Below are 25,834 nucleotides of genomic sequence, written 5' to 3'. Positions count from 1 at the left end.
TAGGCAGAAAAAAAAAAATGAAATGGCAACACATAGAAGTTGAAATTCGATTGGACAAAATGAAATTAACCAAGAAACGGATACACAGCCAAAAAGCACACTGTCATATGGAAACAAAAGATTGTTGGAAATACATTTATACAATTTCATGCAATCTGTGAATCTAGGTCAGTGCTTTTGATGAGCGTTTAAGCCAGCAGATAAGGTTTTGAAGCCTCTGATTGTACTCACTTGAACTATAATCATGATAATATGTAAGTATGTTTGGAAACAGGGATAATTTGTCAATGCACAGTCTCTGTTCTTTTGCAAAATAATGGGATGAGAAGTTTTCAATACAATTGAAAATGATTTTTCTGCAAAGGTTCTGGCACTTTCGATTCCTTTTTTCTTTGTTTCTTTTTTGGGGGGGGGCCAAAAAACTTGGCAAAAGTAGCCATTTTGCTGTCGCATTTACAACTTGCTGTCTGTATTGGATATTCAGATGTGATTTAACGTGACGAAAACAATTTACCACGGAATCAAAAACGTTATTATACCAACCCTTACTTTTTAATACGAGGAGTGACCCCCTTTTTTAATTTGATCAAATTAAATAATTGACAAGTGTGCAAGATCGGCACAAGAGGAACACAAAGAGGGAGCGGAGACTCGTTTTCTTTCGGATGGAGTCGGAATCGGAGCCAAAAGCCCCCCGACTGACTGATTGCACCTCACAACAGTGACTGCATTGGGTCGAGTCTCCCTTTGCTGTTTGTTTACGTCCAGTCGAGCGAGCAGGACGAGGAAAAAGCGCCGGGATGGACACTACAAATCAGGCCAGTAAATCGCAGAACGTTTGCGACCTGCACGAACAGTTGGGAATTGTATGCCGGATAAAAACTCAAAACAGCCTTTTTACTTCTCTCGTGTCTTTGCAGCTTGCGTCTGCGGGGACCTTTCAGGTGTTGAAACTACCTCTGGGATTTATCCGTGTTTTGGAATGGGTACGTGGAAACGGTTTTGTATTTTATCAACTTAATTAAGCAAAGGGGTGAGTTACATAACGCGGATTAAATGTGACGTTGGGCACGTTTACACACAACCGTCCGTATTTCTCACTCATCATCATCATTATCGATATTGTCTCTATTAGCCTTAACAGTACATGACAGTGATTTGTGGCTGAAGTTTATTTCCCCCTTCATGTTGACTATATTGTGGTGGGGGGAGGACGTCACTTATGTGTTCCACATTGCTTCGTATGTTTTTTATATCACCTACGTTGCAACATGCGTGATAACAAAAGTCAATCGGAAAAACAAACACTTTTTGTCTGTTCTTTGTTGTGAAGTGCATCTTGTAAGCGTTTATTTGTGCGTGTGTGTGGTAAGTTGCCAATGGTGTGAGAACAGGTCGATGTTGATTAATTACCTCGATGCATAGTTGCCCCTAATGACACGGTCTTCTAAAAGTTATTATCATACATTCTGGTTATTATTTAAATCGTCCCACATATGAGCTGCCAAAAAGAGCCCCGAGTGTCAATCACTAAAGAGATAGAACTGAAAAACAAGAAACTGTAGTCACTGTCCTTCACGACACAAGTAAAACAAAGAAACAAGAATGTCATTCTTGCCCATCACCAGAGAAAAACCCTCGAAATAACCCACAACATGTGTCCCACATACACGCACCCACAAAGCAACCCCTGGGGAAGCAGGCCAAGGCACAAATAAATATGACCTTTTTGTACTGATGGGATGATAATTCTCACAACCTTTCTCCTAGCAGTTGAAACGCTGGCCCAAATTTTCACAATATAGCTGTGGTTAGGTTTAGCCTGTCTGAAAATGATCACACATTTTTGTGCATCCATTACAAACAACATTACCTCTGCGATGGAGAGAATAGTTTTGTTTGTGTGCCGTGTTTTTACTGCTGAACATTGGTGAGCTGCTATACACATTTTTGTTGTTTTTGGATTGACCATGATAGCAACTCAAATGGAAGAAGTGCAAGTTTGTTCGTCGGTTTACGTGACTAAAAATGGCCAACCCTTAACTGTACGGCTGATCGACCATGTGGACAACAAAGGTATGTTCACTGTTCACATCAAGCGTATTCATATTTAGTTGTAGCACTCCAGTGAGTTTGCTGGAAGATTGGAAGTCATTAGCTGCCATTTCTGTAAAGAATGCTGATCCTGTGTGCGTGTGTGTGTGTTTGGCACACAAACTCTGGCTGGCATCTTCTGTTCCAAACAGCTGTAAGGTCCCCTTCTCTCCACCGTCGACTAACTCATGCAGAAGCTGTCCTTTGAGATGTGCCCAAGCTCTTCACTGAATTTGTGTGTGTGTGTACTCGCACAAGCGCGATGGTATGCGAAAGGGAGCGAAATTGTACAGTCGGATGAGCACTTGATAGTAATGATATACATTTGTTTATGCATTGAAGCGTCATCATGGCTGCAACATCTCACACACTTGTTTTAAGCTCTGGGACGTTGGGGCAAATTGTACGGGAGCTAAATGCAAGCGAATCAGGAACAAATAATAAGTAATCATTTAGTCCCCTTTGTGAGTCAGGATATTTTCATACGTAGGACGGGTTGATCCAGAATACCGGTGATGTCGCAGTTGGAACGTTACAAAATGCTTATTTATCTTGTCATCATGGCTCTTTGTGGGTGACATATGAAATCCTCAAAAATGCTCATACAGTAAACAGTAATACTGCATATGTCATACTGCCAAAGTGCAGTTCACTCTGACCCTCTCACTCTGTTAATCTTCAAAAGATTCCCCTTGTCCCTTTAGCAATAAGCTCAAAATACAATCTATCTCATGTTATCCTCGAATATTTCCATTTTCACACAAGTTTTGCAACATTTTTTTCACTGACCTCAGCGGATTATAATGCAAAAGGGTTAGTTTTTGACAGACTGTTGCACAATGTCCACTCACACATAAACTACGTTCAGACTAAATCAAAACAAGGGGGCCGGCAAGCTAGTTCAGCATCTGAGTACAATCGGTGTTTGTTGTTGTCGTGTTTGAGGTGTTATTCACATGAACCCTTGTAATGTTGAATCTAACAAGTGCAACACTGCACAAGAAATTCCGATGGCATTTATTTATCCTCAACTAACGTTGGTTGTCAGAAACAGTTTGAGTAGTCCTACTGATCTCACTAGAGTGATTTTGTCTGTTATCAATATAATATTCCATCCACCCATCCATCCATTTTCTCAACCGCTTATCCTCACAAGGGTTGCTGGGAGCGCTGAAGCCAATCCCAGCTGTCATCGGGCAGGAGGCAGGGTACACCCTGAACTGGTTGCCAGCCAATCGCAGGGCACATGGAGACAAACAGGCGCACTCACATTCACACCTCGGGCAATTTAGAGTGTCCCATTAATGTTGCATGTTTTTGGGATCTGGGAGGAAACCGGAGTGCCAGGAGAAAACCCACACAGGCACGGGGAGAACATGCAAACTCCACACAGGCGGGTCTGGTATTGAACCAGGGACCTCAGAACTGTGAGGCCAACGCTTGACCAGCTGCTCCACCGTGCCGCCCATAATATAATATTCCATTATAATTAAATATTTTCTTTTCCCCATATACTCCAACCTATACAGCAGATAGGATGATCTTGGGCACCTCGTAGCTCAGGCGATGGATGCCGTGAGAAGCAGTTGACATTAAAGGCCCATCAAAGAAGAACAAGATCTTAATGGAGATTTTTATGCTTTTGGGCAGTGGAGAGAGAGAGAAAGAGAGAGAGAGGGAAATGAGTTAGTGGGGTAGATGAATCTGGGATATGCAGGACAAAACGCACTCCCGTGCATGACGGGATTAGCTGCCACTAAATGAGTCATGAATTTGCTGCCGTAAAAAGATAAAGGAAGCTTTCTCATGACGAAGATGTGTGGACGTCTCTTCTGTGAGCTGCTGTAAATAAAGTGGTTAGTCCAAAAACTTTGGTTTAGGATAATAATTTTTTTGTTTTTTTACAAATGGATGGATCATGAAGAACATGTCAACTTGAATCAAATTATGACAGAAAATTAGTCCATACAATGCCAATATTATTCACATATATGTTTGTTGAAGTATCTCAAGACACATCCATGCCTTCCAGAAACATTATTTGCTTTGTTTACTGGAATGACTGAATGAAGAAGCTGTTTGTTTACCACACCAATCGATCGTGTGTGTGACTGCCTGAATGCGCAATCTGTATTTGTTGCTCAGAGGTGGTAGAACAACAATTGGCGTGGGTGGGTGGGGTCACAGAGGACGGCAACCGTGCTCCAAAATGAAAAAATTTCAAAGACGGGAATGTTTAGTTCCACTTCCAGAATGTAGCCACCTTCTCAAGTAGACTTTCAGATTTTTGATTGTTCAACTGACAGATAGAAAGTAAGCGTACTTTTAACTGTTGTATCTCCATTGAAAGTGTATCCATTTGTTTGGTTGGCTGTTTTTTTTTTGGTGGTGGGGGTCTTTGACTCCTTGCTAATGAGGTGTGAATTATTTTTTTGTACATTCACAGGCACGCTCGTAGTGGACATACCCCCACGCCTCATGCTGCCCTCTTATCTTTTGAACGGAGAAAAGCACCTTATTTGTAATGGAGTTAACATACTATAGGATGTCATTTGTCTGCCAAGATGTAATTGGTACAGATTCTTTATTTTACTTTATGTAAATTTGGCATTTCTGTGCTACTTCTTTTTCTCTGCTGACATGACATTTGTTTATAAAACTCATCAGTAAATTAGGGTCTTCACTTCAAGTAATTGAATGCCATGCAGATAAGGAAAGAGGGCAAAAACAAGATTTGTTTTTAATTTCTGTAGCCAAGCATCTTATTGTCGCTGTTCGATTTCTTTCTTTTCTCTCTCTCTCTCTCTCTCTCTCTCTGTCTGCGGCTCACTCCCTGAGGAGCCCAGCTGGGAGAGGCAGATAAACACACACAGGGTGCAAGGCTTAGCAGCCACCCTCCCGCTACAATGACACGCTCCCCTGTTCAAAGGCCCCTGTTTGAAACGAGAAGGGCTAAACCCGACGGATAAATTGCGGGAAGAGGAGACAGCGGCATGAGGGTGGAGGTGGGTAGTTTACAGAAGGTTAAGAGATCATTATCGGGGGGGGGGGGGGTAACATTTAAGAGCGTTTATTATTCTCCACCTCTGGCCACTTCTCTTTTTCCATTTGGCTCTAAGAGTTTGGCAATGTTTAATGTATAGTTTTATAGCTATATAGTTCTTTGTGTGTGTGTGCGCAATTGTATGTACATGTGATGAGACCTGTCTAATTAGGCCAAACAGGGCCACTGTTGGTGATTACGATTCTAGGGGCCCCAGGAAAATGATATTTTCCCTTTGGAAATGTCCAAAGTGATATATTTATTTTCTCCCATGAGTCCCCAAATCCCCTAGATTTCCATTGTACTTGCCCATAATTTGACTCCGAGCTCCACCCATTTGTTAAATATTTGTTGTATTTATGCATTCATACTGGGGCACAGGGCAGTAGTTGTTTCTGCCTCACAGTGGTGAAACTCTGGTTTGCGGCCTTCCTGTTTGGAGTGGAGTGTGACTCCACTGTAAATGTGCGTGGTTTTTTGCCTATTTGTGCCTCGCGATTGACCGGAGCCGTCTCTCAGCCAAAGTCAGTTGAGATAAGCTGTCGCTCACTCGCGACCCTAAAGAGTACAAACAGTTTTTACACTAATTTCGGATTGGTTTCCAATACTGATTGAATCTTTTTCAGACAACATCCCACAAGGCACACCATCAACATAGTTTTATGTTTATATGATGGGAAATGAGTGTGAATGGAAAATAATATTTTTTTGAAAATAAACAAATCCCTCATTTTTGCTACACTTGATATGTTTTTACAATGATAACAAAAAGTGCTGAATTTTGCCTGCCTAACGAGGGCATACGTAGTGTATATTAGATCATATGCAGTAGAAAGGGTTGATGTGGTATTCTCATCATTCTGGGAAGTGTTGCTTTGCCTCTACCTGGATTTTTACTACCAGGAGTCAAAAGTCGAAATTGCCAGGGGTGAGAATGTGATTGTTTTCTTAATCACAAATAAAAAAAAAAAAATAAATAAAATACTAGACTTTTTTTGCCAAATCATGCCGAATGTTTTGACTCCTCCTGTTTTTTAGGTAGAGCAGAATATTATTTGACAAATCTATAAATTAGGAAAAACATCCATTGTAAATTTGTCTCACAAGTTAGTATAAACATTTTGAAACAAGTATTAAATGCCCTCCTACAGTTTTTAGATGTGGCAAATATTCTTTTCCTTTCGGCTTGTCCCGTTAGGGGTCTCCACAGCGTGTCATCTTTTTCCATCGTAGCCTATCTCCTGCATCTTCCTCTCTAACCCCAACTGCCATCATGTCTTCCCTCACCACATCCATAAACCTTCTCTTTGGTCTTCCTCTCGCTCTTTTGCCTGGGAGCTCCATCCTCAGCATCCTTCTACCAATATACTCACTCTCTCGCCTCTGAACATGTCCAAACCATCGAAGTCTGCTCTCTCGAACGTTGTCTCCAAAACATCCAACTTTGGCTGTCCCTCTAATGAGCTCATTTCTAATCCTATCCAACCTTGTCACTCCGAGCGAGAACCTCAGCAACTTCATTTCTGCCACCTCCAGTTCAGCTTCCTGTTGTTTCTTCAGTGCCACCGTCTCTAATCCGTACATCATGGCCGGCCTCACCACTGTTTCGTAAACTTTGCCCTTCATCCTAGCAGACACTCTTCTGTCACATAACACACCAGACACCTTTCGCCAGCTGTTCCAACCTGCTTGGACCCGTTTCTTCACTTCCTGACCACACTCTCCATTGCTCTGTATTGTTGACCCCAAGTATTTGAAGTCGTCCACCCTCGCTATCTCTTCTCCCTGTAGCCTCACTCTTCCCCCTCCACCTCTCTCATTAATAAATATTGACAATAAATTACTAATATCACAAGTAATACTGTCTATAATAATAGTAATAATAAAACAATTAAAGATGGGTGCAATAAAAAACTCACCACGCAGCTTTCCCATTGATACAATCCCTAATATAAATATTTAGCAATTTTTCATGATTCTTTTTTTTAATCTATCCCCGGGTATTTCCTGAAAAGCTAACCATTTTATTGTTTGTGTGCTTTTTCTGAAATGCCTCAAGATGCCACATGGTTCCAAAGCCCCTGTCTAAATTTGAAACTAGTATAATTTATCCAAAAGAGTGTGTTGAAGCGATATATCTCGAGTGACTTCAATTTTCCTCTGGTTGTTCAGAAAGCCCTCATGCACTTTTTTTTTGCTGCATTTTTTCCAAATCAAATCATCTGTAATACTTTGGTTTTTGAGGAGACTAATGAAAGATGAGTAATAAATGATACAGGTTGTTTTTGTATTATGGTTTGTGATATTGTGAGTCACTGATTGGTACAGTGGTACACACGCTTAACTTTGGTACAGGCACCGTGGGATCGATTCCCCCTCAGTGATGGTGTTGATATCTGCCCTGCGAATGACTAACCACCAGTTCAGGGTGTTGTCCGCCTTTTGCCCAAAGCTAGCTCGGATAGGCTCCAGCTTTCCCGTGACCCTTGTGAGGATCAGCAGCTTGGATAATGGATGTATGGTTTGTGATGTATTTGTTTTAAACTAGTATATAATGGGCAGTTTAAAAAAAAAAGCAGTGTTGTCAAATATAGTTTTTCACTATTTGTGTCTATTTCTGCAAATAGCGAAGGATTACTGCAAAAAGGGCCCTCCATACCATCACGACGAACATTAAAATCCACTAGCATTGTAGTCCCAAGTGTTCACCAAACACAAGATCGTAAAACATATTTCATATTATTGTAAGTACAGTACTTAAATAATTATTCAATCAAAACATATTCCAAATACATTTAAATAAAAGTGATTCCTTAATAAAAGCTGTCTGTGTTTTCAAGATTAAATGCAAATGCATTGTACCAAAAAGTGAATTGGGTACATTTGTACAGGTAGAGCTTTTATCAGGTAAATAAGTAGACTGCACTGTAAACATTTAGGATGTTTTCATTGGGCTTTACACAATCAGGATTTTTGGGAGCAGTCACCAACTTAAAAAAAAAAAAAACGATCCGATCACAAGATGGGGCCTATTTAAATTACATGTCCATTTATTTACTCAATAAATGCACTCAGTAAATTTGACTGTACTTGTGTACTGGGTACTGAGTATCTTCAAATGTATTCTGTTTCTTCATGTCATGTATTCTAATAAGTCCGGTCAAACCAACATTATTACATAACAGAAATAATGGGTTCTAACTTACTTCAATTTAATTACTTTATTGTAATGAAGTTACTTCAGAAACTGAAACTTTAGAACATTATATTGACAGAACATGTTTACGTACAATCATTATTGCTAACTCTAGCTTGGTAGCCTACGTAACGTTTTGTTGCCTGATTGCGAGTATTGCCAGTATACTGCTGTTAGTTATCGTTAATATATTCATTAAGGACTTGCAACAAAGCCAAAGTATCATCCTTGCTTCGAAGAGCCTTGTTCACAGGACCAGCTCCTACACGCAGATGCAAAAGTATCTTCCTACAAGTGGCCAAGGACAACTTCCATCAGAACCAAAGAATGTGCTAAATCATCATTGTACAATGTGCCACATCATCACCAAAACTGTACCTTGGTTCATTTCATCTGGTCACCCCTCCTTTTCACCTTGTGTGTTTTCTAATAATAATAATACAAAAAAAAAAAGAAAAAAAAAATAAGAGTACGTGAGAGGCTGGTTCAGAACGTGTTTGGAGACTGTCACTGGCCTGTCTCTCACGTCCTCCTGATCAGAAGAAAAACGACTTCTTGTCCGTCATTTGTGCAACTATTCCAGCAATTTAGGTGATAAACCTAACAACTGCATATGCAAGTATTTGAACATACCTCGAGCAATCCTTGAATTAATGTCCTCTCCCGAGCATTTCCCCATTTTGTTTTTATAATACACACAGTGTGTTGTCCTCGCAATGGTAACGAGTGTATCCGGTCACATTTATTTTGAAAAGATAAAACTGAGTTGTTGTAAAAGACGTGATGCAGTTGTACCAGAATACAAGATTTTATTACTGTTTTAATACCTTTCAAACATACGTATATTTTACAACTGAAGCATTGATGCATTCAAGTGGCTCCATTTATTGTGCACAGTCACAAAACAGTCCCAGGACTTTATTTTGAGTCTGAAACTAAAGTCACATTTCAAAACAAGTCTCAAGATGCACAAATTCTGTTTTCTCACCACACCACACTACAGACAAACGACACCCATTGTAACCCATCCACCCATTGATGTTGGTATGTGGACTTCACAGCACAATTGCCAAAATGCCTGTACTCGGAATTTGGAATTGTTTCCATGGTGACAGTGTTGTTACAATTGACTAGACCGTAAAAACTGCCGAAATATCTGTTGATTTAAAAATAATGAGTCTGCAATGGGGAGTTTTTGCAGGAAATACAGGAAAATGACAAAGGCTGAAAAATAGGCGGAACCAGGAGCTAATGCGGAGGGAAAAACAGACCAGGATTGGATCCGAACCTTTTTGTGAAATAAATTGGTATTTGGAGGGAAAAAAGTCCAGGCAATACTAAATAACTCTGTCTTTGCCTCTCCTTAGCTCTTTGCCATATTTGCCTTTGCGACATGTGGGGGCTACTCTGGGCAGCTGCGGGTTAGCGTGGACTGTATGGAGAAGGCCAGCAGCAACCTCAGCATCGCCATTGACTTTGCTTATCCTTTCAGGTGAGACACATTCCTCTTTATATTCAAAAATGTTGTAACTTTTTTTTATTCAGTGGATTTGTTTTACACAATAGCCGGATTGTGTTTTAAGTAACTACTGTAAATGCCCTCATTTTACTTTCCCTTTTACTGCCTGCCCCCATTCTGCCATCCACTGAATTCTAGCATTTGCGCACCTCCCGGCCATGTGCGCAATCTAAAGAGTGGGCGTTCCCTCTCACAACTGGCCCAAGGCATATTCTCCCAAAGACGTTAGCGCATTTGTTCGTTCGCACTCCAGAGGCTGTAGTAAGTGTAGTGAAACGTAAAAACGTCATATTGCATGTTTTGATTCATTTAACCACTCCCGTGCTCGGGTGGCGAACCACCGGGGAGACACCGAGTCCACTCATGGGCTGCCCAACGGCCATAACGTGTCCCTGCTCTATTGATGCAGGCCGGCTCCAAAGTTTTCTGTATTTCTCGTTCAATTACTGTGATTGGATTTATTGACTACCGAATGCAAAAATACATGTTCCTTCATAGTTCCCTATGACAAGAGTATTGGATGCCCGTCTCACTGCCGATGAATGACTTCCACCCACACAGGAGATAATTTCACATTTAAAGTATGACAAATTTCCCGAATGGATTTCTATGGGATGGTACGGTGGAGCAGCTGTAAAGTGTTGGCCACACAGTTCTGAGGAACTGGATTCAATCCCAGCCAGTCTTGCCTGTGTGGAGTTTGCATCTTCTCCATGTGCCTGTGTAGGGTTTCTCCGGGCACTCCGGTTTCCTCCCACATCCCAAAAACATGTAACATTAATTGGACACTCTAAATTGCCCCTAGGTGTGATTGTGAGTGGCCTTCGATTGTCTGGCAACCGGTTCAGGGTGCACCCCACCTCCTGCCCGATGAGAGCTGGGACAGACTCCAGCACTCACGCAACCCTTGTGAGGATAAGCGGCTAAGAAAATGGATGAATGGATTTCTATGGGAGGCCACAATGGACGACTGGTTAGAATGTCTGCCTCAGTTCTACAAACTGTGGTTCACAAAGAAACAACACCCTTAGCTGCCCAACAACGTGCATGAAGTAAAATCCACGCACTGAACAATGCACTACTGTGACAATATGCTTGTGAGGACCATATTCTCCCGTTGGTGTACAAGTCAGTATTTTACGTGCTTGGCAGGAACATCCTCAAGATGACGTGATTGTCCTGTACTTGGTTTTGACACACCCACCACATATACCCAGGTAGTTTGAGCGTAACAGCTTGAGGGGTGTGACATTACTATATTTAATCATGGCATTCATGTTAAACTTTGCATGATCTGACTGCAATTGTATTTGGATTAAAAACTATCATCAACACTTGGGCCCAGTATTGCTGCTGTATTTAATGTTGGTCAACGAGCAAAGTATTCCTAGGTGGCGCTCTGTGTAAAACATTTGAGAAGCAATGTTCTGAAGCAACAGCTGTCTGAAAGTCATCACTCTGTCCATTTTGCGTCAGGTTGCACCAGGTGTCCTTTGAAGCACCCATGTGTGAGGGGATGAGGAGGGAGCGCCTCTTCCTCATTGGAGACTTCTCATCCTCTGCGGAGTTCTTCGTTACAATTGCTGTCTTTGCTTTCCTCTACTCACTTGTTGCCACTGTTGTCTACATCTTGTTTTGGAACAAGTACCGTGAAAACAACCGAGGACCACTGATCGTGAGTGTCTAAAATCATGTACACGGAAAGAGAGCATATGGAGCTTTGGAATTGGAATTTTATCCAGTACAAGTAGGAGAGCAATAATGCAAAATGCTACATACCTTGTCGGACTTGCGAATGAACTACTAAGAGACTCGTTTATTATTACACAGTCTAGGGAGAAGGCTACACAGAAGTGAGAGACAGGAGAGTTAGAAACCAAATGCAAGTAGTAGACTATGGATTTGGCTGACGGTTTTAATTTGGATTCTACCGATTACTGAACAATCGCGGTAAGACTCTTCGACGATGTCATCACATTTGCGTTGATGTAAAAATGCCATACACCATCAGATCTGTACCTTTTTTGTTGTTTTTGTTAGACCAGATTTTGTTTACTACAGAAGCTGCTGCATACCACAATGTAATGAAAAAAAAACAAGAAAAAAAAAAACAGTTCAACCCAGGTTAGGGGGCTGCTCTTCTAGTTTTGTAATCCAAAGAGATATATTTATTCATGTCACTTACAAACGTTTGTGTTGATTTGTCTTCCATTCCTTTAGGATTTTGTTGTGACCGTTGTGTTCTCCTTCATGTGGCTTGTCAGCTCTTCTGCTTGGGCCAAAGCTCTGTCTGATGTCAAGTTAGCCACAGATCCGGGTGAAGTTCAGCTTCTTATTTCTGCCTGTAAAGATCAGACAAATAAATGTGGCTCTGTGCAGGAGCCACGCTGGTCTGGACTCAACACCTCAGTGGTAGGTAATAAACTGAGTAGAAATGTCCAGAACAAACACCAGACCTAAAAACATCTTGGCACTGCTCCTCTCCAGGTGTTTGGATTCCTCAACTTTGTTCTCTGGGCTGGGAACATCTGGTTCGTCTTCAAGGAGACTGGTTGGCACAAAGGCGCTGCCAGGTTTGTGGCCGGGGCCTCCGAGAAGCACACCGGCACCTTTAGCCAGCAGCCTCGCAACCAGGACAGCTTTGATCAGTCTGGGGGCTTCAACACCCGGGGAGACCTGGACCAACCGTCCGAGTACAGTCAGGTTGGAGGGCCTCCCACTTACGCCAATCAAATGTAGTTTGCCTTTTTATACCTTGAGTGGTGCTTCCGCATTCTAAACATGGTAACAGGTGATCGCAATGTCAGAAAAACAAGATTAGAAGAGTTTGCACCCAATGAAAACAAATTTTGTCAGGTATATTTTTACTCATTCTGGTTCTTTGTTTCATTTGGGGTGAGTGCAATATTTTTCGTTTCCTCATTGGATCATATCTACAATATATGTTCTTGGTAATGTTTTAAAAAGGTTTGGAGGTATGTTGACTTTGTGCATGATACCGTATGTTTTCTATTGTCTCTGCAATTCTATTTTTAAATGTTTTTTTTTTTTAAATGATGGATCAGTGTTGTCTTCACTTTGTAACCCAAACAGATGTTCATTTTAATAACGTATCTGTGGTTATGTGGCTCTAATTTTGTTTTGATGTGAAAAGGATTGTTTCCTCTATTTATTTTCACAAGTGGGTACTGTTGGAACAGGTTACTGTGAATGTTGTCCGTGTCAGACTTGTAATAAAAACATAATAGGGTTTTCCTCTATTTAAAGCATGCCAGCGTGTCCAATGACATATCAAAAGCCCAGCAAAAAAAAAAAAAAAAAAGCATGTCACCAGTATATTTATATGCAAAGGTTGCTACATTTTTATTCTAAACAATCAAGTTTGTGTTTTATATTTGAAGAAGTGATAGTTGAAGAGACTGCTAAGTTGGTGTTTGTTTCAAGAAAAATGATAAGTGCAACTCTTAAATGTTGATTGCATGTGGTAATAAAAAGCTCATGATACTCGTGTACAACCGTTTGTATTTATATGTGCTGGTTTATGTATTGTAAAATCTAGCAAAGTAAATGACTGAGAATTTCTCCTATTAACAGATAATGTGTCAATTTCACTGTCATCTTACTCTGTCCAAAGTCATATCAAGTCGTATTTTGAATAGGAAGGTATACAGTACATCTTGAATTTTATGGGACAGGCTAAATGTTACATTAAAGAAAATGTTAACAGGACAGATTGGACCTGTTACTGGAAATATCTGTTCATTAAATACATACAGAGAATGTATCCCTATACATGAAACCAGTGTGATAGAAGCTCTGTGAACCATGGGTATTGCAATGACGCTGACAGATTTATTAAGGAGAAATGGCTACATTGTATACATTTTTTTAAGATTAAATGATTTTAAGCAAAGCCCCCCCACCCCAGTTTTTCCAATCAATGCAAATATTACTATACTCCTTGGGAATCAATAAAAACATGAACAAATATAACTCAAATAATCCCTGCAGTGGTCACTTCTACAGTTGAAAAATGACACCAGCGTATTTACCAAGCCACCCAGAATTAAAAAGAAACCTAAACATTTTTTTCTGCTAAGATTTCTTCAATTCCTGCAGTCATTTCAGAGGGTGGTGTGGGCTCTGTAGTAAAATGATCTCCATTAGTTGGGTGTAACTTAAAAAATGTTAATGGTAGAACAGAGACAGAAAAAACAACAATAACACATTCTTTCATTGAGTATCAAATAAAAACTAATCTTAACTTATATTTGCAAAACGTAGACTACTTGATATCACTCTTGTACTTTTCTCATTAGACTGTACACATTTACATAATATTGTAGAACATAGTGGCTGGTAGTGGGATTCAAATGCCAACAAAATTCTGGTTAATTCTTTACAATTGAAAGCAAAACCAGACATAACACTGACTTAACTCCCAGCCAAAATCCAGCGATCAATGGCAACTTAAGAGTGTATTTTTCATATTTAAAGAAAAAAAAAAAAAAAGTACAGAAAAAATTAACGTACAAAATTGGTTCAATTTATTCATTCAAACAAATGCTCATTCGGCGCTCCCTGATGGGCTCTGCTGATTGTTTTCATCAATCTCCATTTTCTCATCATCTGGGGGATGAGATTCAAATGATTAAGAATGATAAAAATAATTGATCATTTCGCTATTTGCTGCACAGGTTGACAACCAGTAACAACGATATAAGTCAACCAAAGTTCTAACTGTGGCATTGCAAATCTTACAAAAAGAAAATTCCTTGTTTGCTTACTTTCAAGCGTCTGCTGTAGTTCCTGTATGGTACTGAGTAGGACGTGGAACTGTTTCTTCCGTAGTTCCAACTAAAAGTACACCACACAAAGCCCATGCCATTTAAATAATACATCCAGTTATGAAAAAAAATAAAAATCGATTTCATTACAAGAAATTACCTTTGCATCCACATTCTCCTTGATGTTACATAACTGCTGGAGTTCTTTGTCAAGTGCCTCCAATTGTCTGTAAGCAGATGAAGTTATGACTATTACGGGAAGACCAAGTGCTCTTACACATTGAACGAAATGGCAAGTACGAGAATAAAATACAGCAGAACCTCTAAAGTTGAATGCCACAAATGAGAACTCGGCTCGGTATGCCTTTAAGGACTGCTGCACAGCGAGTGAAGTGGGTGAAACCCACTGTACTGCTTCGCAGTTCTGCCGCTAATTTTTCACTGATGCCTACTGGATTGCCTTAATTTCAAAACTTGAATTGCCGATGAACAGCATTGCACCTTCACAGATATAATAATCAACCAAAATTGCTTTTACAACAATAATCCATTTGACAATGGAACACGTGAGAAGTTTTTGGCGGGCAAAATAAATCAACTTTATACTTAGGTTGACTGGATAGGCGCAGAGTCTTATTTCACCCCTTTTAAAATGAAAATAAATACTGTAGGCAGTCATAGAACAGATTAGGTTTGACTCTAAAGGTTCCACTCCAGATAGTAGCATAGGTGAACTCACTTGAGTGTTTCGTGACGATTAGGATGTTGCTGAATAACCTTTGCTAGCGCATCATATTCTGCAGAAGGAAGATAGGATTACAAAAAAGGTTGAAAAGCACCACACATTCACTACAATCACGTAAAAATAAAAACAAAAACCTGTCCTATTCATACGGCTAACCTTTGGAATTGTAATGTGATTATCCTGTTGACATTACTGTCACACTATGCCAGCAATGGGTACATTAATTTCCGAAACAGATTTTTACTTCAAGGAAATGTATATACATTCTTACCTTGGCGGTTCTTTCTTACTCGCTTTGCTCTCTGGATTTCTTTTTTGCATTCCGCTATCTTCTCATGTGCTGAAGTTATATTTTGTTCTGTCGTGATGACAAAAGAGGGTTCATTGGACTCTATAGCGTTTCAACATGTATGCAAACTGCAGTGGTTTTGACACCATAAGTATAGGATCTGAAAATGAACTTTCAGCACCGACTTCGGAAGAAATGAATAAATATGGACCTATATTTGAGTAGATTTTCCCATAATTCTCCATCTCTCTGAGATTCATATCATAGACCATCAACGTCTTGCCCAAAGAGAATTCACTTTGGGCCAATGTACCCAGCATCCTCTGGTACTGTGTGAAGCTATTAAAAAAAAAAAAAAACAATTAAAATGTTTCATTTCACAAAAAGTGTGTGATGAACAGAGGCGTGGATTCAGCCAAGATACGTAAAGATCCATTTAATTTTTTTTTTTAAGTTGAAAATGATAACACATTCATTCGCTCTAACCACTGAGCTATGGGGCCACCGTGAAAATTTAAACAACATACCGACTAAATGTCTGTCGAGCAAACTTGCCTTTCATCCGGGGACCCGGAGGAGTTGCACCACTTTGTGAAAGTTTTTAACAACAAATTGATTCTCCGATCATCCCCAGCTCCGTCCCCGTCGATAAGAAGACGCTTTCGAATGACTTCATCTGAAAAACAAGCACCAGAATCCCTTATGGGTCACTTAGCTAGCCGCTAGCTACGATGGATGGCTTTACAGCAGACAATTACGTACGCAATGTGTATGACTTTCTCAGCGTTGCTGAACAAATACAATTATTTTAGAGCATTGGGTCTACTCAACTGCCTTTTAAAATATATAAATAATAAATAAAACTAACACAATCAAAGAGATGAAAATAATACCCACCGTCTGTTATAGACCCCATGCTTTCAGTCGCTCAGGAGTCTTCTTCTATCTCTCTACTGACTGGGAGCAAACCAAATTAAACCAAACCCATGTGCTTACCGCCCTCTACTGGATGAGCAAGATAAAACAATCAATCCGAACAGTATTGTACACGCAACTACAAAATGGTAACATTTTACAGAGCTCACAAGGGGGAAATTACGGTGGCTGTATTGTACTTTACAGCCAAAGTAGGAAATAACACAAATAAAAATTCAATAAATGAATATAATTCGTGGGTAGGGAAAGTATTCAGACATTCTTCAAATCTTCTTCTTTTCCTTTCGGCTTGTCCCATTAGGGGTCACTTCACATCGTGTCATCTTTTCCCATCTAAGCCTATCTTGTGCATCCTCCTCTATAACACCCACTGTCTTCATGTCCTCCCTCACAACATCCATCAAACTTTTCTTTGGTCTTCCTCTCGCTCTTTTGGCTGGCAGCTACATCCTCAGCACTCTTCTAGCAATATACTCACTCTCGCGCCTCTGAACATGTCCAAACCATGAGAGCTCTCTCTCACCTTGTCTCCAAAACATCCAACTTTGGCTGTCCCACCAATGAGCTCATTTCTAATCCCATTCAACCTGTTCACACCAAGCGAGAACCTCAGCATCTTTATTTCTGCTACCTCAAGTTCTGCTTCCTGTTGTTTCTTCGGTGCCACCGTCTCTAATCCGTACACCTCTTAAATTCTTCTGACACGCCTATGGCACACCTCACCGCTGTTCTGCTGCCCTCATACATGTCCTGTACTATGCTAACATATTTCTCTCCCACACCAGACTTCCGCATGCAGTACCACAGTTCCTCTCTTGGTACTCCGTTATAGGCTTTCTTTAGGTCTACAAGGACACTATATAGCTCCTTCTGACCTTCTCTGTACTTTTCCACGAGCATCCTCAAGGCAAATAATGCATCTGTGGTACTCTTTCTCGGCATAAAACCATACTGTTGCTCGCACATACTTGCTTCTGTCCTGAGTCTAGCCTCCACTACTCTTTCCCATAACTTGATTGTCGGGATTATCATCTTTATTCATCTATAGTTTCCACAGTTCTGAAAATTGCCTTTGTTGTTAAAAATGGGGACTACCACACTTTTGCTCCATTCTTCTGGCGTCTTCTCTCCCGCTCGTATTCTGTTGAATACGTTGGTCAAAAACTCCACAGTCATCTCTCCAAATTGCTTCCATACCTCCATTGGTATGTCATCAGGACCAACTGTCTTTCCATTTTTCTTTCGGTTCATTGCCTTTCTAACTACCCCTTTACTAATTATTGCCACTTCCTGGTCATTCATGCTTGCCTCTTCTACCCTACGTTCTCTCCCGTTTTCTTTATTCATTAACTTCTCAAAGTACTCTTTCCATCTACTTAGCACACTTCTGGCACCAGTCAACAAATTTCCATCGCTATCCTTAATCACCTTTACTTGCTGCACATCCTTCTCATCTCTAGCCCTCTGTCTGGCCAACACGTAGAGATCCCTTTCTCCTTCTTTCGTATCCAACCTGGTATACATGTCGATATATGCCCCTTGTTGAGCCTTCGCCACCTCTACCTTTGCCCTACGTCGCATCTCAATATATTCCTTCCGCCTCTCCTCAGTCCTCTCCATGTCCCACATCTTCTTCGCTAATCTCTTTCCTTGGATGACTTCATGTATTTTGGGGTTCCACCACTAAGTCTCCTTCTCCCCTTTCCGACCAGAAGGCACACCAAGTACTCTCATGCTTGCTTCTCTGAGTACCTTGGCAGTAGTATTCCGGGAGCTCTTCTTGTCCATCTAGAGCCTGTCTCACCTCTCTCCGAAAGGCCACACAACATTCTTTATTCCTCAACTTCCATCACCTGATTCTCTGCTCTACCTTGGTCTTCTTAGTCTTCCTACCCGCTACCAGAGTCATCCTACACACCACCATCCTATGCTGTCAAGCTATATTCTCCCCCACCACTACTTTCCAATTAGTAACCTCCTTCAGATTACATTGTCTGCATAAAATATAATCCACCTGCGTGCTTCTACCTCCGCTCTTGTAGGTCACTCTATGTTCCTGTCTCTTCTGGAAATAAGTGTTCACCACTGGCAATTCCATCCTTTTTGCGAAGTCCACCACCATCTGACCCTCAAAGTTCCTTTGCTGAATGCCGTACTTACCCATCACTTCTTCATCGCCCCTGTTTCCTTTGCCAACATGTCCATTGAAATCTGCACCAATCACAACTCTCTCTCTCTCTCTCTCTCTCTCTCTCACTCACTCTCTCTCTCTCTCTCTCTGGGATGCTCAGGACTATTTCGTCCAGTTCCTTCCAGACTTTCTCTTTCAACTCTAGGTCACATCCTACCTGTGGGGCATAGCCGCTAATTACATTATACACAATGCCCTCAATTTCAAATTTCAGCTTTTTCACACGATTTGATGCTCTTTTCACCTCCAAGGCATTCTTAGCTAACTCTTCCTTTTACAATAACCCCTAGTCCATTTTTTCCCATCTACTCCATGGTAAAATAATTTAAACCCTGCTCTTAAACTTCTAGCCTTTCTCCCTTTCCACTTGCTCTCTTGGATGGATAATACATCAACCCTTTGTCCTAATCATCATGTCAACTAACTCCTGACCTTTTCCAGTCATAGTCCCGACATTCAAAGTCCCTACACACATTTTGTAGTGTCTGTGCATGTCTCTTCTTCTTCTGCCGATCAAGTCGCTTTCCTCTTCTTTTTTGTCTTCGACCTACATTATCTGAATTTCTACCTATGCCTTGCAGATTAACAGTGCCGGGGGCAGGGGTAGTTAGCCCGGGCCATGACCTATCTGTTATGGAATTTGTTTGATGAATGCTCATATGTTTGGCTCAGTTTTATGCCGGATGCCCTTCCTGCCGCAACCCTCTGCATTTATCCAGGCTTGGGACCGCCCTACAGGACGGACAGGAATTGTGCCCCCCTTCAGGCTGCAGATAGTCAAAACAAGCAATCAAATAAACAAAGTCAGCATATAAAATACACAATTTACATACTACCGCCGGACGCCGAAGCACATCTCGCAGCCTACCTCCGGAGCTCGCTCGTCAGACTCCGCGTCATTCCCGTCTGAAGAACCATCCGCGTCTGCTGGGGGCCTTTCTTTACGCACTTACGCGTAGGCTACCGAGTAGTCAGACTCCGGCGTCATTACGCCCGAAGAACCATCCGAATATTCAACATTGTTGGTTCACAGATTAAAATCTGTATTCCTCTTTCTTCTCGAACAACCGATACTGCTATTTCTTTATCAGATGAGGATAAATCCGAGAAATCAGCGCTGGGCACAATGTAATCAAGCCTTTGTGTGGAACCTTACACATCACATCCGCGCAAATAAGTCATATGACCCACAAAAATGGCACCACCCCTGAAAATTCGAAATTGTCGATAAAGATCTTCTCAAAACACTATTAAATGAGAGAGAATTTAACATCACATTGTAAAAATAGAGTACATATTACATGACCTATTGGATACACTGTTCATGCAAAGCACTGGATTTCCCCTTTAAAGTTAAAGTCACCTTTAAAGTTAAAGTCAGATAAAAGCAATCAAATAAACAAATTGTGCTGAAAAAGATTTTAAAGCTTCAAGTCTTCAGTGACGGTGACATCAGGTGGACAACTGAAGGCATAGCAACCCCTGAAGAGCACAACTGAGGTATTGGTCCTGTTTGACAGCGATAAACGTTCAGCAAAGTCTGTATGGTCAGTCAAGTGTTTTGTTCATTCATACCAAATAATGATTATAACATTATTACAATAAAATGGGCAGATGCTCTCCCCCCCATACACAAAAACACATTCCAGATTAACCCAAAGAATAAATGATATGTCATGAGCCAACGTCATCGCTGTCTTTGCGTCCCGTGACACTGGTGTTATGAAACAAGCTCTGACAAAATGTTTCGAATCACTCCACTCCAGGAAGAGTGACATAAGGTCCAAAGTCTCTGTATTATTTGCTTCTCACAAGGTTCCTAAGAGCAGCATGGCCTCCAAAATCCTTCAATAGAAGACATTTGAGACAATCAGAACCCTTGACAGAGCTGTCCGTCCTGCCAAACTAAGCAAATGGGGGAGAGGCCCCTTGGTGAGAGAGGTGAAGAAGAACCCAAAGATAACTGCAACTGATCTCCAGAGATGCAGTCGGGAGGTGGGAAAAGGTTCTCGAAAGTCAACTATAAGTACAGCCCGCCACCAGTCGGTGCTTTATGCCAGACTGGGCCGACAGAAGCATCTCCTCAGCGCAAGACACATGAAAGTCGGCATGGAGTTTGGTTTGAAAAAAACAAAACAAAACAAAACAAAACACCTGAAGGATTCCAAGATGGCGAGAAATAAGATTCTTTGGTCTGATGAGACCAAGATAGAACTTTTGGGCCTTAATTCTAAGCTCTATGTACGGACAAAAACAGGCACTGCTCATCCCCTGTTGAGTCCCAACAGTGAAGCATGGTGGTGTCAGCGTCTTTCTTTGGGGGTGCTTTTAAGATGCAGGGACAGGAAGACTGGCTGCAATCGAAGGAACAATGAATGTGGCCAAGTGCAGGCATATCTTGAACAGAAACCTTCCCCAGAGGGCTCAGGATTTCAGACTGGGCCGTAGGTTCGGTTTCCAACAAGACAATGTCCCCAAGCGCATCGGTAAAATAACAAAGGAGTGGCTTCAGAACATCTCTGTGTTCTAGAATAGCCCAGCCAGACCCAATTGAGCATCACTGAAAATAGCTGTCCACCAAGGTTCACTATTCAACCTAACAGAACTGTGAGGCAGACACTCTAGCCAGTCATCCAACTTGCCATAAATAAAAAAAAACACGTAATTTCTGTTGTTTTTCTTTTTGGTCAATATGGAGGACTGGGTGTACATTAAAGATTTTATGACATAAAGACAAAAAACACAGCCACTGAGGCCCTTGAGACAGGGCAGTTGGAAGGCGTGAGGGTCATCTCTGGAGAAGGATGCCTCCCGAAGTCCATGATCATCTTGACAGTCTTGAGGGAGTTCAGCTCCAGGTTGTGTTGGACACACCACAGCTCCAGCCACTCCACTTCCTGTTGATACACAGAGTCATCATCATCTTTGATGAGGCTGATGACTGTGGTGTTGTCTGTAAAACCTCAAGGGTTTGACAGCTGGGTAGAATGAGGTGCAGTCTTTCATATAGAAAGAGAAGAGCAGGGAAGAGAGGACATAACCTTGGGGTGGTGGTGGTGTGGTAGATAATGTTGTGACCCTCAGTCTTATCTCCTGTATTCAGGCCATCAGGAAGCAGTAAATCTACTGGGAGATGCCAAGCGAGACAGTGAGGTGGAGAAGGTTGGAGGAGAGGAGTTTGGGAATGATGGTTTTGAACACAGAGTTGAAGTCCACAAACAGTAACGTCACGGGTGTCCTCATACTATTGAGGTGTTCGAGGATAAAGTGCAGTCCCATGTTGACTGCATCATCTGAAGACCTGTTTGGTCAGTAGGCAAACTGCAGGGGTCCAGCAGGGGACCTGTGAAGCTCTTGAGGTGGTCCAGCATGAGTTTTTCAAAGGACTTCATGACCACAGATGCCAAGGTGACAGGCCTGTAGTCATTCAGACCCACAGTTGGAGGTTTATTTCATCCGGAAACAGGAACCTCACGTCGCTGGAGCGTTTGAAACAGGATAATACATCCCACCGTTTCAGAGATCTATTGAAGATCTGTGTGAAGACTGGAGCGGGCTGGTCCATGCATACTTTGAGGAAGGATGGGGACACAAGGTGTGGGCCTGCTGCTTTGTAAATCTTTTGTTGCTTGAAGATGTATCTCACATCATGTTTGTGAATAGTCAACCCAGAAGTCAGAGGCGTGATGGTGGTTGGTGGTGCAGCTCGGTGGGTTTTGGGGGGTGAAATTATCCTTTTCAAATCTGCAGTAGAAGGTGTTTGTGTCATCCTTTAGTCTCTAATTGTTCTCATCTTGGGGAGGGGAGGATTGTTGCTTCTAATTGATGAGCTATTCAAATGCATGACAGACTGATAAAGGCCTCTTTATACTTGCCCATACGACAACTGCGTTGATGTCACTGCCGCTATCTGACACGTCGTTTGCCTCTATACTCCAGCACAAATCACCTGGGCAGTTTTGAAAACGGGCTGGAGTTCTTCTCCATATCAGAGTTATCCCTACGGCTGGTATTGGCTTGGATGCCACAAGGCCGGGTTTCCTCAGCACATTTTGGTCATTTCCGGATGCCATTTTTACTTTCCTTTATGTAACAAGGAACAAAGCAACAACAATGGTGACCGTGGAGCAGTGTCTGCTTGAACAAATGGACCGAGATGACCAGATGATAAGTTTAATTATGCTGCAAAATCGATCAAGAAGGTGGCAGCGTAGGTGGTATGGGGAGCAGGGAGGAACGGTGACTACCCAATGACACCATTTTAATAAAACGGACCAGTCACGAGAGCTGAGGGCCGCGCCTATTTCCGCGCAGCAACTTTTTTTTGACATGTGCGTGTCAAGCTCCACAAATGTGCTGCACGGGGCAATGCACAGGCCATGTGATGCATTGTAAGCGTTGACCGTGTGACCACAGCAATATAAAGCGGCCTCTAGAGTCGCAGCTATAAAATGTTTTTCCAATTTTGCTGGATAATTTTTTTTCGGATTGTTAATTTTTTTAGTCAGCTCGTTTGTCGCACGATTATACAGGGCTTTATCCTGAATGTTATATGCGGCCTCTTTAGCTGGCGAAGTTGTTCAACAAGCATGGCTTGTTGTTATTGAATGTGCAAAAAGACTTTGTTGGTACACACACCTCTTCAGAGAAACTGATATAGGATGTGACAATGTCCATATATTCATTCATGTTGCCAGCGGAATTTTCAAAACTTTCCCGTCTGTGCAATCTAGACTGCTTTCAAGTTCTAGCTTTGCTTTGTTGCTCAATTTTATTACTGTTTTCACTGTAGGCTTTGGGCATTTAAGTTCATACTGTACCTGAATGTTGGTGTTAAGTGAATTAAGCAGTGATCAGATGAGCCCCGGACGGCAGGAGGTATGGCATGTTATGGGTTATTTAGCGTAGTGTGGGAATCGTCTATAATGTTATTTTCCCTAGTAGAACAATATATGTTCTCCTTGTATTTAGGGAGTTTGTCGTGGAGTTAAGCGTCGTTGAAGTCCTCAAGAATAATGAGGGGTGAGTCTGAGTCTTTTTTTCCCCCAGGTCATTAATTTCTTCAGTTAGCATTAGCAGTACAGGATTTGTGTTAGCTTGAGGAGGAATGTAAACACTGGTGGGAATGAAAGCTGGGCACTCATGGGGTGAGTAGAATGGCTTACAATTCCAAAACATTGACTGTAAAACTGGGCTGCAATGTATGGTAAGTTCTGTGACATTTGTACACCATTTTTTGTTGCTAGAAAAGCATATCCCGCCAAGATCATGAGGATTACCACATGTAATGCAGAACACCTGAACTGATGACACCCTATAGAACTCAAGGATGAGTCCTTACCAGAATGGGCAGGATCATCAACAAGCAGGGAGGGACAAATACAGATGTCAAGGCAAGGATAGGTAAGGAAAGACTGTATTCCATCTTCTAGAAAGAAAAATTGTGTTCCACAGTTTTACAATATACCAAAAGAAGAATCTTCAACATCAACATTAAATTGGTCCTGCTATAGAGCTCATGCACATGACATAACAGTTTGCACGGTGCCATACTGCCGGTCAAACCTAGCTGCTCAGCAGTGTAGGAGTTGTTGAACCGGAGCAGAATTTTCAAATTGCCGGAGATCTGTTGTGCTGTCGGTCGTCACGATAGATGAGGCAGTTCTTCAAAAATATCATTCTTTAGAATACCAGCTGAAAAGGCGAGAAAAAAATCGATGGATTGCTGGTCAAACAAAGCTGCTCGTCAGTATGGGAGTCGTTGAAGCGGCGCAGATTATTCACAATGCCCGAGACCAAGTGTGCTTTTGGTTGTCACAATAGACGAGACAGTTCTTCAAATAGATCACTCTATGGAATACCATCTGAAAAGATGAGAAAAGATTGATGGAGTTTGGCAATTCAACGAGATGGATGGAGCGCAACGAAATACACACATCGATGTAGCGATCATTTGATTTCAGGTAGGAATTTTTCGTCTCAATCTCAAATTATCAAGAAGTATTTCTAATGCCAAATTGACTCATTTGAGAACAATGTGTATTTAAAAAAAAAAAAAACTTCTGTCACAGAGAGGTTTACGGAGGTAAGCGTGTGGTAGCAATATGCTTCCGTGTGCGGAGGAGACGACTCCTTGTCCTAAAAAAATTCCCAGTCATAGTTAATGAATGCGAGTTTGTGTAAAACCAGGGGTCATTTATTTAAATATTGGTATTTGTATTGTAAAACTCTGAGTGGGTCCATCACTGTGTGGGATTTAATCTTGATCGAGAACAGATCCAGCAACAAGGTATTTGTATGCGTCCAGACTTTTATACACTTTCAAACTTCTGTGTAAATCTCGACGACTTATTTACCAGATATCCACTTATATCCACTTATCCAAGACAAGCGGAAGCGAATTAACAGTCCAATTTGTTATTGGCAAAAACATCGATTTCGGTATTAAATATGGATCCTCTATGCCAAGTGTTTCTAATTTTTCCACGTACCTTCGTTTATTGTCACCTTCTAAATGTTTAACGGTATCGGATGAGTGTGATGCTATAAGACATATTTTTGTTTCGTCTCAACAGAATTAACTTGCAACAATGGTTTGTTTGACTGGCAATATGGCAAACAAAAACTAAACAAAAATCACATGATTTTATGACATAGGTGCACGAGCTCTATATGAAGCCAAGATGTGGAGAACAACAAAGGTTGCGATACAAAATGTACAAACAGAGCAGAAGATGGATTGTTGACAGACAAATATAAGCATTCAATGAAAGAATTCCATACTGGATTGGTCGTGGTCTGGGTTAACTAAGTCAACCCCTGGGACTGTTAACCTGCATGGTAGCTACTGTAGGTCAAAAATGACAGATAGGTGGAAACTGGGTTCTTAGGCAGAAAGAAAAGAGGAAAGCACAGAGTCTCCAACTGAATATGGGGACTTTGAATGTTGGGACTATGACAGGAAAAGCTGAAGCTCAAATGGAAAGGCAGTAGGTCCTGATGACATTGCTGTGGAGGTAGGAAAGCATCTAAGA

The 25,834-nt window shown here is 41.4% G+C and overlaps 2 protein-coding genes across 4 annotated transcripts; one reads left to right on the top strand and one right to left on the bottom strand.

Moving 5' to 3' along the window:
* The first annotated feature begins 212 nt into the window (after positions 1-212).
* Positions 213-13,548, top strand: synpra (synaptoporin a). Of its 2 annotated transcripts, XM_061831345.1 has the most exons (6): positions 213-818; positions 921-986; positions 9,701-9,825; positions 11,329-11,527; positions 12,073-12,264; positions 12,340-13,548. In XM_061831345.1, the coding sequence occupies exons 1-6, from the start codon at positions 801-803 to the stop codon at positions 12,589-12,591; spliced, it is 852 nt and encodes a 283-aa protein (XP_061687329.1). In that variant the 5' UTR covers positions 213-800; the 3' UTR covers positions 12,592-13,548. The 2 variants fall into 2 exon arrangements, with proteins under 2 accessions (XP_061687329.1, XP_061687331.1); XM_061831347.1 differs by lacking the exons at positions 213-818; positions 921-986 and adding an exon at positions 5,073-5,099.
* An 828-nt stretch (positions 13,549-14,376) lies between these two features.
* thoc7 (THO complex 7) lies at positions 14,377-16,644 on the bottom strand. 2 transcript variants are annotated; one of them, XM_061831348.1, is made up of 8 exons: positions 16,571-16,644; positions 16,229-16,349; positions 15,885-16,012; positions 15,656-15,742; positions 15,379-15,436; positions 14,800-14,866; positions 14,640-14,709; positions 14,377-14,481 (listed from the first exon to the last, which is right to left on the bottom strand). In XM_061831348.1, the coding sequence occupies exons 1-8, from the start codon at positions 16,587-16,589 to the stop codon at positions 14,420-14,422; spliced, it is 612 nt and encodes a 203-aa protein (XP_061687332.1). In that variant the 5' UTR covers positions 16,590-16,644; the 3' UTR covers positions 14,377-14,419. The 2 variants fall into 2 exon arrangements, with proteins under 2 accessions (XP_061687332.1, XP_061687333.1); XM_061831349.1 differs by lacking the exon at positions 16,571-16,644 and adding an exon at positions 16,436-16,542.
* Between the last annotated feature and the right edge of the window lie 9,190 nt (positions 16,645-25,834).

This window comes from Syngnathoides biaculeatus, chromosome 10, assembly GCF_019802595.1.
Source record: "Syngnathoides biaculeatus isolate LvHL_M chromosome 10, ASM1980259v1, whole genome shotgun sequence".
Taxonomy (NCBI): Eukaryota; Metazoa; Chordata; class Actinopteri; order Syngnathiformes; family Syngnathidae; genus Syngnathoides; species Syngnathoides biaculeatus.
The sequence above is the reverse complement of the archived record's forward strand: the minus strand, read 5'-3'. Positions and strand labels throughout refer to the sequence as shown.